General features: G+C 38.1%; 1 protein-coding gene across 1 annotated transcript in view; it reads right to left on the bottom strand.

The window, feature by feature from the left end:
- Positions 1 to 14270, bottom strand: part of CALCR (calcitonin receptor) — a 160100-nt gene that overhangs the window by 50234 nt on the left and 95596 nt on the right. Inside the window, exons 4-5 of the mRNA XM_051802185.1 lie at positions 9195 to 9348; positions 6562 to 6672 (exon numbers count right to left, since the gene is read on the bottom strand). Of these exons, the coding sequence (XP_051658145.1) occupies positions 6562 to 6672; positions 9195 to 9348 (265 nt within the window). The remainder of the gene's footprint in view (positions 1 to 6561; positions 6673 to 9194; positions 9349 to 14270) is intronic.

The following is a 14270-nucleotide window of genomic DNA, read 5'->3' as shown; positions in this document are numbered from 1 at the left end:
ACAGACATTTATGAAAGATATGTTTTTCAAGTCCGGCTTTTAAAACAGTCAAAAAAGTCTACCTTGTCTTTCCTTTGCCTACTCTAGCTCTATAATTTCATTGGCTTTATACTTATGTTATCAGTATTTCTAGTCAATACACTTTTACAGAGACAATTACCATTTGAACATACCTATTTTCATTTTTCTGTGGTCAACATTGCCACTTATTTTTCTTCATCTGATGACTAATAGTTCTATTAACTTGGAAGATTCGTATTCCCTCTATACAACTTAAGGGCAAGGTAAGGATTGTATAGACTGAGCTTACTCCTACACTGACTAGAAATACACTTTATACAGTGCCATTGCAGAAAAAAAAAAAAAGACAATCCTCCAGAACACAGCATATTTTTGAAATTGTTGTTGGTTTCAAATCATTGTTTTGGGGGAATTATTAGAAATCAATATGTGATCAACAATACCAAGAGGAACAGTACATGTTATCTGAGCCTTCCATCGCTTGGAGATAATCTCAGACTGCCTGTGTAGCAATGTTCCCTTTGTACTCTTTGCCAGATACTATTGAAAGCTGGAAAAAGTCTTCAGTCATAGAAAAAAGATTAATGGTTATGTTCCCATGGAACACAGTGTGCAAACATTGCACCTACTATCCCATGCACTCTGCAAAGTGCATGGCTTTTGTTAATATGCTACAGAGTATTTATGGCAATGTCATCCATCATCTCTGTACTTCAGTGCCTAGCTAGGCACTCTGACAGAGTTTAATGCGGCCTTAGAGATAAACCTTTAGTCTCATACTTTTTCTTGAAGTCAGATAAACACAACTGATCCTAGTCTGAAAGTGCCAATCCCCTGCAGATTTCTTGCTCTGATGTCAGAATATAGAACTGGGGGATAAGCCCTCCTTACTGTCCATCCCAGGGACTCAAACATCTCAAACATCTCTTCACAAGTCTATTCTTTTACACAGAAACAAAGCTGTGAGCCTGCAACTCAGCCACTGTTCTGTTCCAAGTTATTATACAGTGGGCCAGTAGCAGGAGGGTTATTATGAATCTGGGTACGCGTTTGCTTTTTTATGCTAACCAGAAGAATATGGTAAAGTCTGAAGAAATACACATATGCAAGGATGGGTAAGACAACACTCGCAAGATAAAATGGAAGCATGGACTTTAAGATTATTAAAATACTATGTAAAAGCTAATTTTTTAGGCTTTATCTGTACCCTATCAGCTTGGATAGGGTACCACTTGAGCATCACATTACTCAAAGCCAAAGAACAGTGGCATTGTGTGGGATTCATCTCACCTGACTTTAGCAACCTAAAAGTTATGTAATTCATAGGCAGTTGGGCAGAATCTATGCCATCAGCTTAGAAAGAAGACATTCCAGAGCTGTCTGGGAAAAACAGATGAGAGAAATCCTGTCCAAAGGGTCAGTTTCATGGGAGCAATGAAGTGTCTTGAAAGATTAATCAGCAGCAATAATTTTGTGTGTATATTGTTTGTGCCACCAATAGTGCTTTTATGAATCCTATTTTCATAAAAAACCCTCAGTAATTCATATGTAATGAATATCTTAATAATTCTGGAACCATATGATAGCTCTATCAATTAGGCTTTTTACATTTACACCAGCTCTATAGCTAGCACGTTAAAACATCAGTTTTTTATTTATTGCTGAGTTATAAGCTGGAAGTAGAACAAAGTTATCCACTGCTGCAGTGCTTGCTCAGCTCATACCAGACATTGGATTCTTTGCCATTTGGATAGACCTGTGCAGTGCTTATTTTTGCAGATGAGGGAATAGTTGATGTAACACATCTGATTTACTTACATACTCAGTAAAATATGCTGGAAGAAATTTTTTCATAAATAAAAAAATCATCCTTTATAATGCAATGGAGAACCTAGAAAACTTCAATTCCAGTGTCCCAATAAGTGAAGAGTTATCACTATCTTCAGAGTGTCTTAGTCAGCAGAACCAGAATCAGTATAAAAGAATCATATTGTGCACTGTGGGGATAAGAATTGATTTTTATAATACAGCTGTCAAACCTGCTAAGAAGCAGGACAGAAAGACACAGAAGGAGAAAAAAGCAGCTGTACAAAGAGTTGTTCAGATTTGTCTTACTTATCGTTATCTAAGTAAGATAACAATAGACAAGAAAAGACAAGAAAATACGACCAGCAGAAATCCAGAGCTGTCTATTTTAGTCAGTCATGAAATTTGCATTTTGTGGCAGCAAGAGAAGGGCTCTCCCAGCGTCAGAGCAGGAAGACAAGGCTGTACTTCCATCTTCCTCGATTGTGAGAGGTAACAACATATTAATCATCAACTGAGTAATTGCTTATGGATACATATGGGTCTGTTTCCAAACTACACTTCTAGAAACTCTGCTCCTGGAGCTTCATGAAGAGTCATGAGTAACAGTTTACAAAAGAGAACTAAAGACAGAAACCCAAATGAGTGGAGAACTGAGGGGAATTTTGCTAAATGCAGCTTCCTCTCACAAAGGCTACTGCTCTTAAGCACTGCTCTTTGCCAAAGAATAAAGGGAATGAAAATGAAACAAAAAGGTATATGTGCCACACCAAACTTGCACATTCAGCTCCATAGGTATGTGACTGCACCAAACTAATCCTAACTAAATGCACTGTATAAGGACAGAGAGGTGGGCAATATAACGCTCCCCTGCCACAAACCCAACAGCCCACATATGACACAGGGCAGTGCTCAGCTCCTCCTGTTGCCCCTGGCAAACCTGTCTTGCTAGAAGGCCATTATATCCACAATATATTTTCCTTTTTTCCATCAGTAAGAATACTGGCAGCATGAATTACATACTACATTCCCATAAAACTCAACTCTTACCAATTGCAGTGTGACCTGGAACCATTTCAGAGGGATTACACCAAAGATTAACCTGTGTAAAATATGAATATAAAATACAATTCAAGAGGAACTGTGCATGTTGCCTGAATAGGGGCATATGAAACATCCCTGCTCAGAGCTTCACAGTCAGGAATGGACTAGACAATGAATTTCCTGCTGTCACTGGCATGAAAGCAGTAGGTCTTGTTATGTTTTCCAGACAAATTGATTTGTTTTCATGCATTATCACATTGTGCATGATGTTCACTGTTAGAAGGAGATTGCTTCTTTCAGAACACAGATTTCTATCCAGTAAGAACAGATCTAAATTCAGTATAATAAGTGCAGTAGCTAACTGTGAAGTTGTCAGGAAAAAAATGAAGAGACCACTGAGATTGTTCCCCTTTGTTTTGTTTCTGTGTTCTTTTCTTCAGAATATGATTTCACCTTGTTTACTTTCTAACATACTCTAGTGATTTCCTCTTGGCATCAACACTGAATATTGTTGGGGATCAAATATAGAGAGCTGGTATATGGGATGCACAGATGCAGACAGGAGGAGGATTCATTACTATGCTGCCGGTAATGTTTCACTTTTCCAATTACAAATGACATAAGTATCAAAAGAGAAAAATATATATGAAAGACATCATTTTATTCCAGGACTTGAAGCTATACATGGTCTCTAATGAAGTGACTTAGCCATCAATATGCTAATATGCAGTGGTTCTGCAGGTCTTGGTGCTGGCCAAAGCAGCACAGTATTAAATACTTGCTTCAGAAATCCATGGAGTTACTTACATGCCTAAAATATGTGCTGAGGTGGTTGCATATCAGAACCTCAATGGGGAGGAAATCTGACAGTCACTACAGTTTTCATCGTGGGAAAATGTTATTCTTCAGGATGAATTTTCTGTTTCTCAGTGGAAAATTCAACTGTATTTTCTTTAACAGGAATAAGTTACCAAAGGAAATAATGACTTGTAACACAAAATCTGACAGACTTCTCAGGACAGCTCAGTCTGTGCTTCTGGCCACCTGTATGTGGCAGCCACTTCTATTAGCAGTTGATAGACTTGTAGACACCCCCCTGATTTCTGACTTCCCTGAGTCTCCCTCCTACTTTATCAAGTCCCCATGTGACAACTAGCCCCCTGTAAAGCAAAGGCTGACTACCCACTGGTTTGATGCCATAGCTGTAACACATGCTGGGTTACCCAATAGTTATTCTAGGAAAGCAGCTCTAGCTCAACCAGGAGATGCTGGGCTGCTGCCAAGCCAGGGAAACAGGGTTGACTGACCAGGATGCAGCCACTTGACTGACCAGGATGCAGGCACTTGACTGATCAGGATGCAGGCAAAAAGGATGACAGAGGTGCTGAAAAGGAGAAAAGAGATGTACCAGAGGAAAATACTGGGTCCAGAAGACCACAGGTAATGTTCTTTAAGAGGACAGCAGAGAGAACAGTAGGGAATTAATTACTGGAGGAGGCTTTTCCTCCTATGGGTCTGTACAGAGTACAGGAATACTAAAAAATTCCTAAATCTCAACTTTTAAAGCATGCCAGAATGAGTAACTGCAGTACATACACACTGTGGGCCAAACTCTGTGACAGGCATCTGCACATTAAGGAGTGATTTGCAATCAGTTGTATGAGCCACAGGCCTTGGCGTTAATAAGCATTAGTAAGTGGAGCGAGATCCTTCTCCATGGATGGCTTCAAGTGTTACTTTGAAGAGTGCTGTTGCAGTGGAGCAATTAGTTCAGAACAAGTCATTGGAGACAGACAAGTGGAAAAGCTGAGAATAGGTGGCTTGGGAATGAGCAGGAGAGTGGCTCTGTAATCATCCCCGTCCATGAGGGATGAGGACCCTGAATAGCTGGGGAAATGTGTGATCACAGGGCTGCCCAACACCCATCTTTGCACGTATAAGCTGAGCATTGCATGGAGTATACCTATTGGTGACTGTTAGTGCCACATGTTTTGTTTTTTTTTTCTTCTGTAAAACCCATAGAAGCAGAGAAAGCAGAAGCCTTGTAGTAAATTTTTCTATTCATAAAAGGGGCTGTTGCCTTATGGGAGGATACCATGAATAAAATGGGGGCTGAAGCAGAAGGTAGAGGCCCCATCCAAGAGGCACCTCTAACATGCATGCACGAAGAGGCTTGTGCAACCTCAGGATCCAGAGCGTCAAGTTCTCTTCTGAACCTGGGCACTTCTGTCTGGGAACTGAACCAGGTTTGGTCAATTCTTTTAAAATGCTCTTTTGGAATGCTTTGAGAAAATACTGTAATGGTTGAAGCACTTGTCCACAGAGAGGGAGACCTAAGCAAAAGTCAGTTCTCCAGCTGAGGGTCTCAGTTCCTCAGTCTGTGTCCCCAAGGTGCTCCAATGATAAGCCATGAGCATGACCCTCCTGCAAGACTCCTCTTTAAAAACTATGACACTGTACAGAAAAGAGGTCAAGACTTCTGTGTCAGAAAGCAAAAAAAGGGCACAAAAGAGAAGACCCTGCCACATGAGCTCATTTTCCAGGCACAGAAATCCTGAGCACACAGACTTCCTTCAATCCATCCTGTCCAAGGCCTAATTCCACTGGAAAGAGGGACATTCCTCCACCAAAGATGGAATGTAGTTTTGAATTCCCTCAGACTGGGTCTGACACTAGAAGTGTCCCACTTGCTGTGTGAATTCTCTAATCATGGACAGCTTCATTTATGAAGAACAGAAACACAGATCAATCTGGCTGGTACTGCAAATGGGTTTCAGCCAAATGCATACCGGGTTCGATCCAACATGGAAACTACTCTGTTTTCTAAACAGGCAATATGCTCTAGAAGATCAACAGTTTTTGCTAATGGTACTTGGTAATTAACTCACAGAGATGCGATGGTCTGTTTCCTTCATCTCCAGTTGGGCACATACATTTTGGCTTAAGTTTGTTGAAAATTTTTAGATTTATATGCCCTCCTTCCCAAATGTTTAATTTCATAGATTTTAACTGCATTTGGTGCACTGTGACTATGTGGAATTTAGCACACTGTGGCATCAAGCACTACCTATAAGCAACATGTCCTGAGCATGGAACACACAACTCTCTTCAAACTGGAGTTAAATTTGTGTCTAATATTTCCTCATATCTATTTTGCAATATTCCTGTCCTTGATTTTCCCTTTCATTTTCCTTTTAAACTTTTTTGAATTACTTCTCTCAGTCTGACTACTAGTATTCGTATGAAGAATTCAATTATTAACTGAAACTCAGAGACTGAAAGAATGTTATTCTGCTTATCTTCTATAAAATGATACTTTCCAATAAAAATTGCACAAAGAACATGCTGACACATATTTCACACAAATAATCATTTTCTCTTCATTATAAAAACTTAGAATGAGGTGCTAAAAATATTTTGATATTATAACTCAGAAGTTGACATTTTCATAAACTAGGTTTCATAAATCCATGGTTTATATTATATTTACATAAATACATATAAAATATTTTACAAATGAAAATATATAAATTAGGTAACCCAAAACCTTGATATGTTTCAATTTCAACCAAAATACCCTAAGATTTCACAGTGCTGCAAAAACCTCACTGCAAACATGCATCCTCTCAATGGCATGAATGTTTTGAAGACATCCTTCAAAAGATAAAATGATAAAAAGAAATACTGTACCGGTTGGATCAAAGTCTGGAAAATAATCCGGACAATTCTGAGCAGTGATCCTTCCAGCAGGTGTATCATCCCAGCACAACCAGCCATCCCATGTTCGGTTGCAGAACAGACCTGGACATTTAAGAGGGTTTCAGGAGTTAATTCAACACACGGTCACTCCTGAACTGTTCTTTTCTAGCCTCTTGAGGAATATTGCTGCCTGCAGACAATCAGGTTTTCTTTTTGTAATAAATTCCTTTATTATTGTTACACTTAGAGCAGCATTCAGGGGCTACAAGGAACTTGTTTTTGCTGACCTGATGTTAGTTGTGTTCATTTTACTGGAAAGTTATGTTTTAAATCCTGTTGAATTGAGCTCTGAATGTAGCTTTTGATCCTAAAAATTTGTCTTCTTGATCCTCCTTCTGTCCTCAGCTGTAAGTACCTACACTAGTGGTAACCAAAGACCTATTAGGCACCCACTTTTCATTTCACCTTCTGCTGTTCAGTAGGTCTGAAAATTGGGTCTTTGAAAGGTAAAGGTAAGGAAGAGTTCGTGGGGACATCCCACTAAAAGCAACATTTGCAGAGACAGGTCCCTGTAAGGCTGTTGCCTTTTTCAGCACCAGAGATCAGTACCTACATGTCCAGTGAAGCAGATGCAAGACTGATCTGTAACAGGCAGATTCTGCCTGCTGATTTTGCCTAGGTAGGTGTGCTGTGATCCTGTCCTCATCATGCATCTTCTGGGAAGGTAGTGCAGTCGAGGCTGTGTCGCTTACAAGGGATACTTCCACCCCCACAAGCAGCGGCAAAGTGAGGGAGGCAGAACACAGCTCATTCTTGATCCCCAACAGAGATGATACCTACTGTGGTCCTCAGAAACTGTTCTGTAAGACTGCTTGCTGTAATGTGTAACATGACTCATTGTGGACTTATAAAAGAAATGTATTAAAAAACCGCCTACACTTAGTTATTTTCAATTTAAAATCAGTTTGTGGTGTGGGAAAAGGTATTTATCATCATGACCATCAGGTTAAAGGGAAATAGAATGAGAAGGTACATCTTGGCTTTTTTACTCTGGTCCTGAGGAAGTGTCAGAATGGCTGCTATGACCATGTAGGTTGATTTTTGAAGAATTATTTAGAAGGTACCTCTGAAAGTTAATAAAATATGGATAGCTAATTGCTTCTGGTGCTTTAGAAACTATCCATAGATAAGCTTTCTTACTAAAGCAAAAAGGCTGTAAAAAGTCATCTGAATTGTTCAAATTTGCACCAATAAATACTTATAAGTCAAAATAGCTGTGGATTAAAAATTGAAAGCATAAATAATTCTAAATTAATATTTTCCAGATTAGATGTTGTTCAGAAAAGACATTTTTATACATACTTTTACCTAATTTTCTAAGATTTTATGCACATACATGTTTCTGTTATCAAGTTAAATATGCTAATGCTATTTTTCACTTAAATAACCAATCATGATCTCAACACCTGGTTATTTTTCCTTCAGGTACTGTCATGCTTTTCTATAGCTTTGAAATGTATCTGAAAGACTTTGAGGAGTATTTTTGTAATAATGAAGAAAAACAAGAGTAAACACTGTTTCCAACTTGAGCTTGTATTTGAAAGACAGTGTTGAAAGGGGTTGGAGGGAATTTCTATCTTTAAATCCTCTGCCTTGCCTGATAAATAAAAAAAATAGCACGTGTCAATCTATACATTGTGGACTGTGTCTTTCAAGGTAACTAACAGGATATATATGTATACTTACATATATATATATATATATGGATATATGTATACATATATATGTATATATACATATACACACACACACACACATATATATACACCATGGATGTGTATATATATATGCGTGTTTTTATTAGTGGGGTTTTTTTATGTGTTTTCTCTTTAAACTATGTCCTCAGTATCTCTGTTCTTTACTTGCATGAGTCTTCACAACTCCTCTGTTATTTTTTTCTCTAGCCTCCTCATATCTTCTATATCTTCTATAAGAAAAAGTGACCAGAACACTGAGTCCCAAACAGAAATCCTGCTTTATACTATGTAAGTGTAGCACCACTGTTTTTTGTCATTTCTCTTTTTATCACCCTTCACATATGCCTCATATTTAGTAAAGATGAGTGCTCAGTGCCTTATAAACCTATTTTTGCTAGTGTTACTGTTGAATATGGAATGTCTGGAACTTCTGTGTTGGTACAGAGCATGACAACCAGCAGACAATACACAAATGACAAAAAATTGAAACAGAGAGTAAAGCAAACAGAACAACATTTATATTTAAGAGATTCCCCATTCACAATCAGGTCTTTGTGTGAGCTTGCTGAGAGGTTCTGGAGAATGCCATTCTCTAAGCAAGAACAAGAGACATTCAAGCAGCAAAGCACTGACCAAGAAACGTGGATAATGGAGGAAGGAAGCATTGTTCATTCCCTGGGCTCCTTCCGGGCTTTTTTATTTCTTTGCACTTAGGAGGATGTAAGTGTGACTTTGATTACTGTTTGTGGGAAGGAAAGTGCACCCTGAGGAAGAGTATGGGTTAGCATACAGAAGAAAACGTTTCTTTATAGTTCTATAACCAAGCATGGCAAAATACAGACAGATTTTTTTTTAAATCCTTTTTACCTTTTTTCTTGTATGGAGGAGCTCTGTTCATCCTCTCATAGCATTTGAACTGTGAATCTATTATCTTCTGTCGTATGACTGAATTTTCTGTTACTACAGGTTCTAATGTAGGATCAGTATAATTTACAGTAGAAGAAAGACTTGGAACAATTCTCTGTACAGAAAGGAAAAACTGTTAGTACAACTGAATAAAACAGGAGGATAAAATTAAAAAAAGTGGGGACCAGAAATATATTTTGCATTCTTCAAAGGCCTTTTATTTGCACCTGTTTAGTATTATGATGGGCCTTGTACTGCTTGCAAAGTAAATGCTGAATTTTATTAGTTTACCTCATTAAAACCACAAGATTTTAACCAAGCCCTTTTTCTTGGCAAAGAGAGGACCATTAAATACTTGATAAAGTCTTCAAAATTTTTTTATTCAGTTTAGCATCTGCAAAAGAATTTTGTATCTTCCAAAAATTACACCCATGTATTTCTGCTCACTTGTGCCCATTTTTTTCCTGACTGCAGACAAAATACCTCAGTGCCACAGCCTGGGAACTGATTATTTCATGTTTTATGCCACCTGCTTCGAACTTCTTCAACTGCTAAGGTCATAGAAACAATGGGCAGAGAGTTTAAACCTCAATATCTGGCCTTAGTTCCTAGTTAAGTACCTAAATTTGAGTCCCTACATTTGAGTCTGAATAACAGAGTCCTCTTCAATCTAGTGGCATCTTCTGAATTCTCCCATTCTGAACCACCTGCAGTTTAAAGGGAAGGATCATTGCCTCTGGAAGGCAAAGTCAGTCATGGTTTTTTGCCATCCATCCATCCGTCAGTTGTACAACTCAGGTCTGTGAGTGGAAATGAGAGTGTGGAGCTTTAGTTAGTTCTGTTCTGCCTCAATCCTATATCAGGAAACTTCTCTGCATGAAGGTGACAGGCAAAGTTAGTTCCTCTGCTTTCCCAAGAAAAAGAACATTGCTGTGGCACTTTCCTTGCATGACCCTCTATCTTCCCCTATACTAAACAGTACTAAAGCCATCACCAACACATACAGACTCATTTGCAGGCTTCAAAATCTAGGACTGTCGTAAATATGCAAACTTTACCATTTTAGCAGCAAATGCCAGTACACAGATCTTTAAGCAAGCACTTGTAGATGCGCAAATTGAAAACATAACAGGTTTGAAAATTCAAATATCAGCTTACTTCTTACACTTTTCCTCCCCTTTTTAAATTGCACATCACAGGCAACTGTATTGCATAAATACATTACCTTTTTTCCCCATTTGCACACTAAAACACCTTGGTAAAATACACAGTGAAACCACAGTGTTTGACTTGGTTGGAAAAAAAAAAAGCCATTACTTTTATCCTGATACAAACCATGTCAGGATATATACTCATATATCTAATTAATTATATTTTCTTAATTTAATCTAATCTCTTTTGACACAAACATTTTCATTCTCAAATGTATACAACTGCTAGCTGGAAGACCTGGAGGCAGTTAATCTTGTTGCACTTAAACAGGTGCTTGAAATAAAATAGGAGGAATAAAAAGGAAGATATTTTCTGGCAGAAATAAATTTTATGTGTATGTTTACCCCCCAGACAAATATATACTTGGACAATGAAGCCATCTGGAACATTTCATCTGGCCATCCAAGTGAAAAATTAAGTATCTAGAAAGCCAGAACAGGAAATACAGAAGTGAAGCGAAACATCACAGATCCCTTACTTATAAAAAGATTAAAGTGAGTAGCTGGAGTTCATGAGAATCATTTTAAAAACCAGCCAAGCAATATCCTGAATCCAGCATCCTGAAAGCACAGATGAGGTTCTTCGGACACCCTCATTTTTATCTTAGCCCTTCACATCCATGTACCGTCTCAGGCTCTGCTTTCTTGAAGTGATTAATAGATACTCCATGCTAATTTTCCCCATTTTTATTTTGAATAATACCTCAGTTCCAAGTTGTTTATATTAAAGAGAGGAATATCAGTATCATCAAAGAAAGTTCCGAGGACTTCTGTGGCATTGCCTCTGTTCTTGACAATTTCTCTGTTCCTCTGCGTCAGTTTGGGAACACAGCTATGTGTGGGGTGATAATTTTGGGGGGGTAAGACACAATTCAGACACCAAAGACTGCCTACTCTTAAAGGTCAGTTTAAGAGACTTGTTGTGTATAATTCCTGACGAAGTCATCTCTTATTGGGTACAGTTTAACGCAAATATTTTGATACTTGAAGGCAAAGAGTACCTGTGGTGGTGGATAGACTAAATGTCTTGGATTGCGCACAGAATTATTTAAAAGTGCTCAACCATGTAACCAGGAGACCCATTCTACTGCCTCTGTGCAAGGCAATCATGGCCCAGGTGAAATTGCCAGCAAAATTTCTACTGCCTACATTTAGGACAGGAATTCACTCAGAAAGATTAAAAATATGGATGACGTGTCACTAAAGCTCAATGGGACTTACTTCATCAGTGGAAATCACTTAATGGCCTACAGAAAAACTGAAGCTTGGATAAAAATTTGAATAATAACATTAAATTTACAGATTTTCAAAGTTAATTGTCCAAATATCTTTCTAGGCACTTTTTATGAAATTGAATAGCTTGTGTGGGAAATCAAATTAAGGGGTCATACATAGGTATGTCACTGGTATTGTTCATCTGCAATATGCCCTTTAAATGTGCTCTTCCCATTGATTGCTACTCCTCATTTCTGTTTGCCTAGAGCTGGCCTTGGAAGCTTGAACACCATTTTTTCTACCTTAAGATCAGATTTCCATTTCAGTAGATTAATGAAATATTAATTTGGTGGTTTGCTGGAGGTTGAGAAGCCACATCCCTGTTTGAAATGCTGTTTTTTCTACCATGTGTAAGAGACACCACTCTAGGATCCAGAGCCTAAAGCCTGACCTCTTAAAGTAAGTTCAGTGGGCTGATGATCCAGCCTTATATTCCTGCAGTTAAGTCAGACAAAAATCTTGCTACAGTTTGTCATGTGAGATGCTGTTATTTGTTTTAGTCTTCCTGCACTCCTTATCATAGGGGTCAGAAAAGGGCAAATGGGTCAGAAAGACATCTCTGGGTCATTATTCTCTTATCAGAAGTAGCAGGATTTTGGGCATAATTACATGGGAGGGAAAGCTTAGTGTGTACCATGTTATTGGGAGAGGCTGGGAGTGTACCATGAATCTGTGTGTCTATGTTTGTATCTGCTCTCAGGGAATTAATGATTGGAATCACCTCTGCTACTATATTTTAATTGTTATATCTATGCATTTTAGGAATTAAGATTTAAAACGCATGTTTTCACCATAAAAAAGCCAAGAGTAAGTAATTTTGACTTGGTAACTACCTACAGCATTGAACAGATTTTGAATGTTCAGAGTCCATTACTGCATATTAAAAAGCTTTCCCATCCGTCCATCCGTCCATCCATCCATTCATCCATCCATCCATCCATCATCCGTTATTTTAGGTGGAAATATAAATGATGTTGATACAGTAAAGGAATGCCTCATTCATTTATAAATATTCTTTATTAAAGAGAAACAAATAATTCACAACTTAATAATTGATGTGCTCATTGCCTGAAAATGATTGGTATCATTTCTTCAGAAGAAAATTGTTTAAGTGATGTCCCATGCAGCAGTTTAGCAGCCGTACATATGATGTCACTCCTAAAAGTCCAAGTAAATGACGTCATACATACGACCACCAAGCCACCACGTGACAAATGACTGTTATAAGAAAACAAATTATCATTACAAGGAGAAAAACCAAGATTCTGATAATGCTGAAGTTCACTTTATACCTAGAATTAATAAAAGAATCTAGATAAAGCAACTTGGCTTCATTATTAAATTATACAGGAACGAACAGATAGTGTCCTTGTTTCTGTAAGACAGACAACTGCTATTAACCTCCGCAACACTGTGCCCATTTCTGCAAGGGAGAATCCAGATAAAGCAAGCATAAAATTCCTTCACTTTTTTCCCCACAAAATATTGCATATGATGAACAAGTAACCCCAAATATTTTTCTTCTGCCATCAAGGAGCTTGCAGGACACTAACTGTAACAATACATGACATTTAGGAAAAGAAGATATTTGTAGTTTTCTTTACTTTTGCTTTTTTCCTCCTTCCACTAAATACAGTAATTTAGTAACATTTATTGTTGAGTTCAGCCAAAATATAGCTCAAATTCTGTATGCTCCAACTATTTGATATTGATTTCAATAGCTCAAATGTACAGTTCTTTTAGAACTGCTATGTGTAGTCACTGCTTTGTGGATCACTAAGCTCCTGTTCTTCACTATATCACATCTTCGAGAGAGAGCTCGGCATGATTTAGACTGGTGGCAGAGCCTCTCTCATACTTTGACAATGTTTGAACTACTCTTCACAGCTGCTAGTGTTAGGACAGAGAAGAAAACAACTGTGATGCCTTAGGAAAGTCATTAGTGTATGGTACTCAATATAATAATTTCTATCCATCACAAATGTGCTAGGAAACAGCAGACAATTTCTTTGGGGAAATACCACAACATGACTTGCTTTACTTAACCATTGAATGTTAAAATTTTCTCGTACTCTACTATGTTGGAGCAGGATGGTAATTATCTCGGTGGCACCCTATACAACTAACACGGCGGATTTTGGCAGCTGTTTAAACAAGCACAAGATTAGCAGTCACAGTAAATGAAGATAAGGCAGTTGTAATGAAAAGCAGCTCACAAATCTTACAGTCCTTTGCCATTGCAGGATTTGCTCACATGAGGAAGCTTTACTTGCAGTTTATCCCGATGCAAGCTGTGGGCTTACAGAAAGGTTGCAGAATATTTAACAGATTTTTGCTTGCAGCCCTGATTATCATCTTGCAAGAGGCCTCTTTAGGGCAATCAGCTGCATAGCAACAGCCTTATTTTTTAAATAAGTAAAGATGTAGTCAAAATTTGCTGATCACCCCTGAAACTGGGTGAATAGAGCAGAATACAGCATTCCTTTCTCAGGAAACTGAGCAGCTTGAGTCTCAAATTCTCACACTAATTCTCATCTTAAAATACCAGCAG

The sequence above is a fragment of the Manacus candei genome, unplaced genomic scaffold (assembly GCF_025592945.1).
Source record: "Manacus candei isolate 608988 ecotype Guabito, Panama unplaced genomic scaffold, ASM2559294v1 h1tg000056l, whole genome shotgun sequence".
Classification (NCBI taxonomy): Eukaryota; Metazoa; Chordata; class Aves; order Passeriformes; family Pipridae; genus Manacus; species Manacus candei.
Note: the sequence above shows the minus strand (reverse complement) of the source record. Positions and strands in the feature narration are given on the sequence as shown.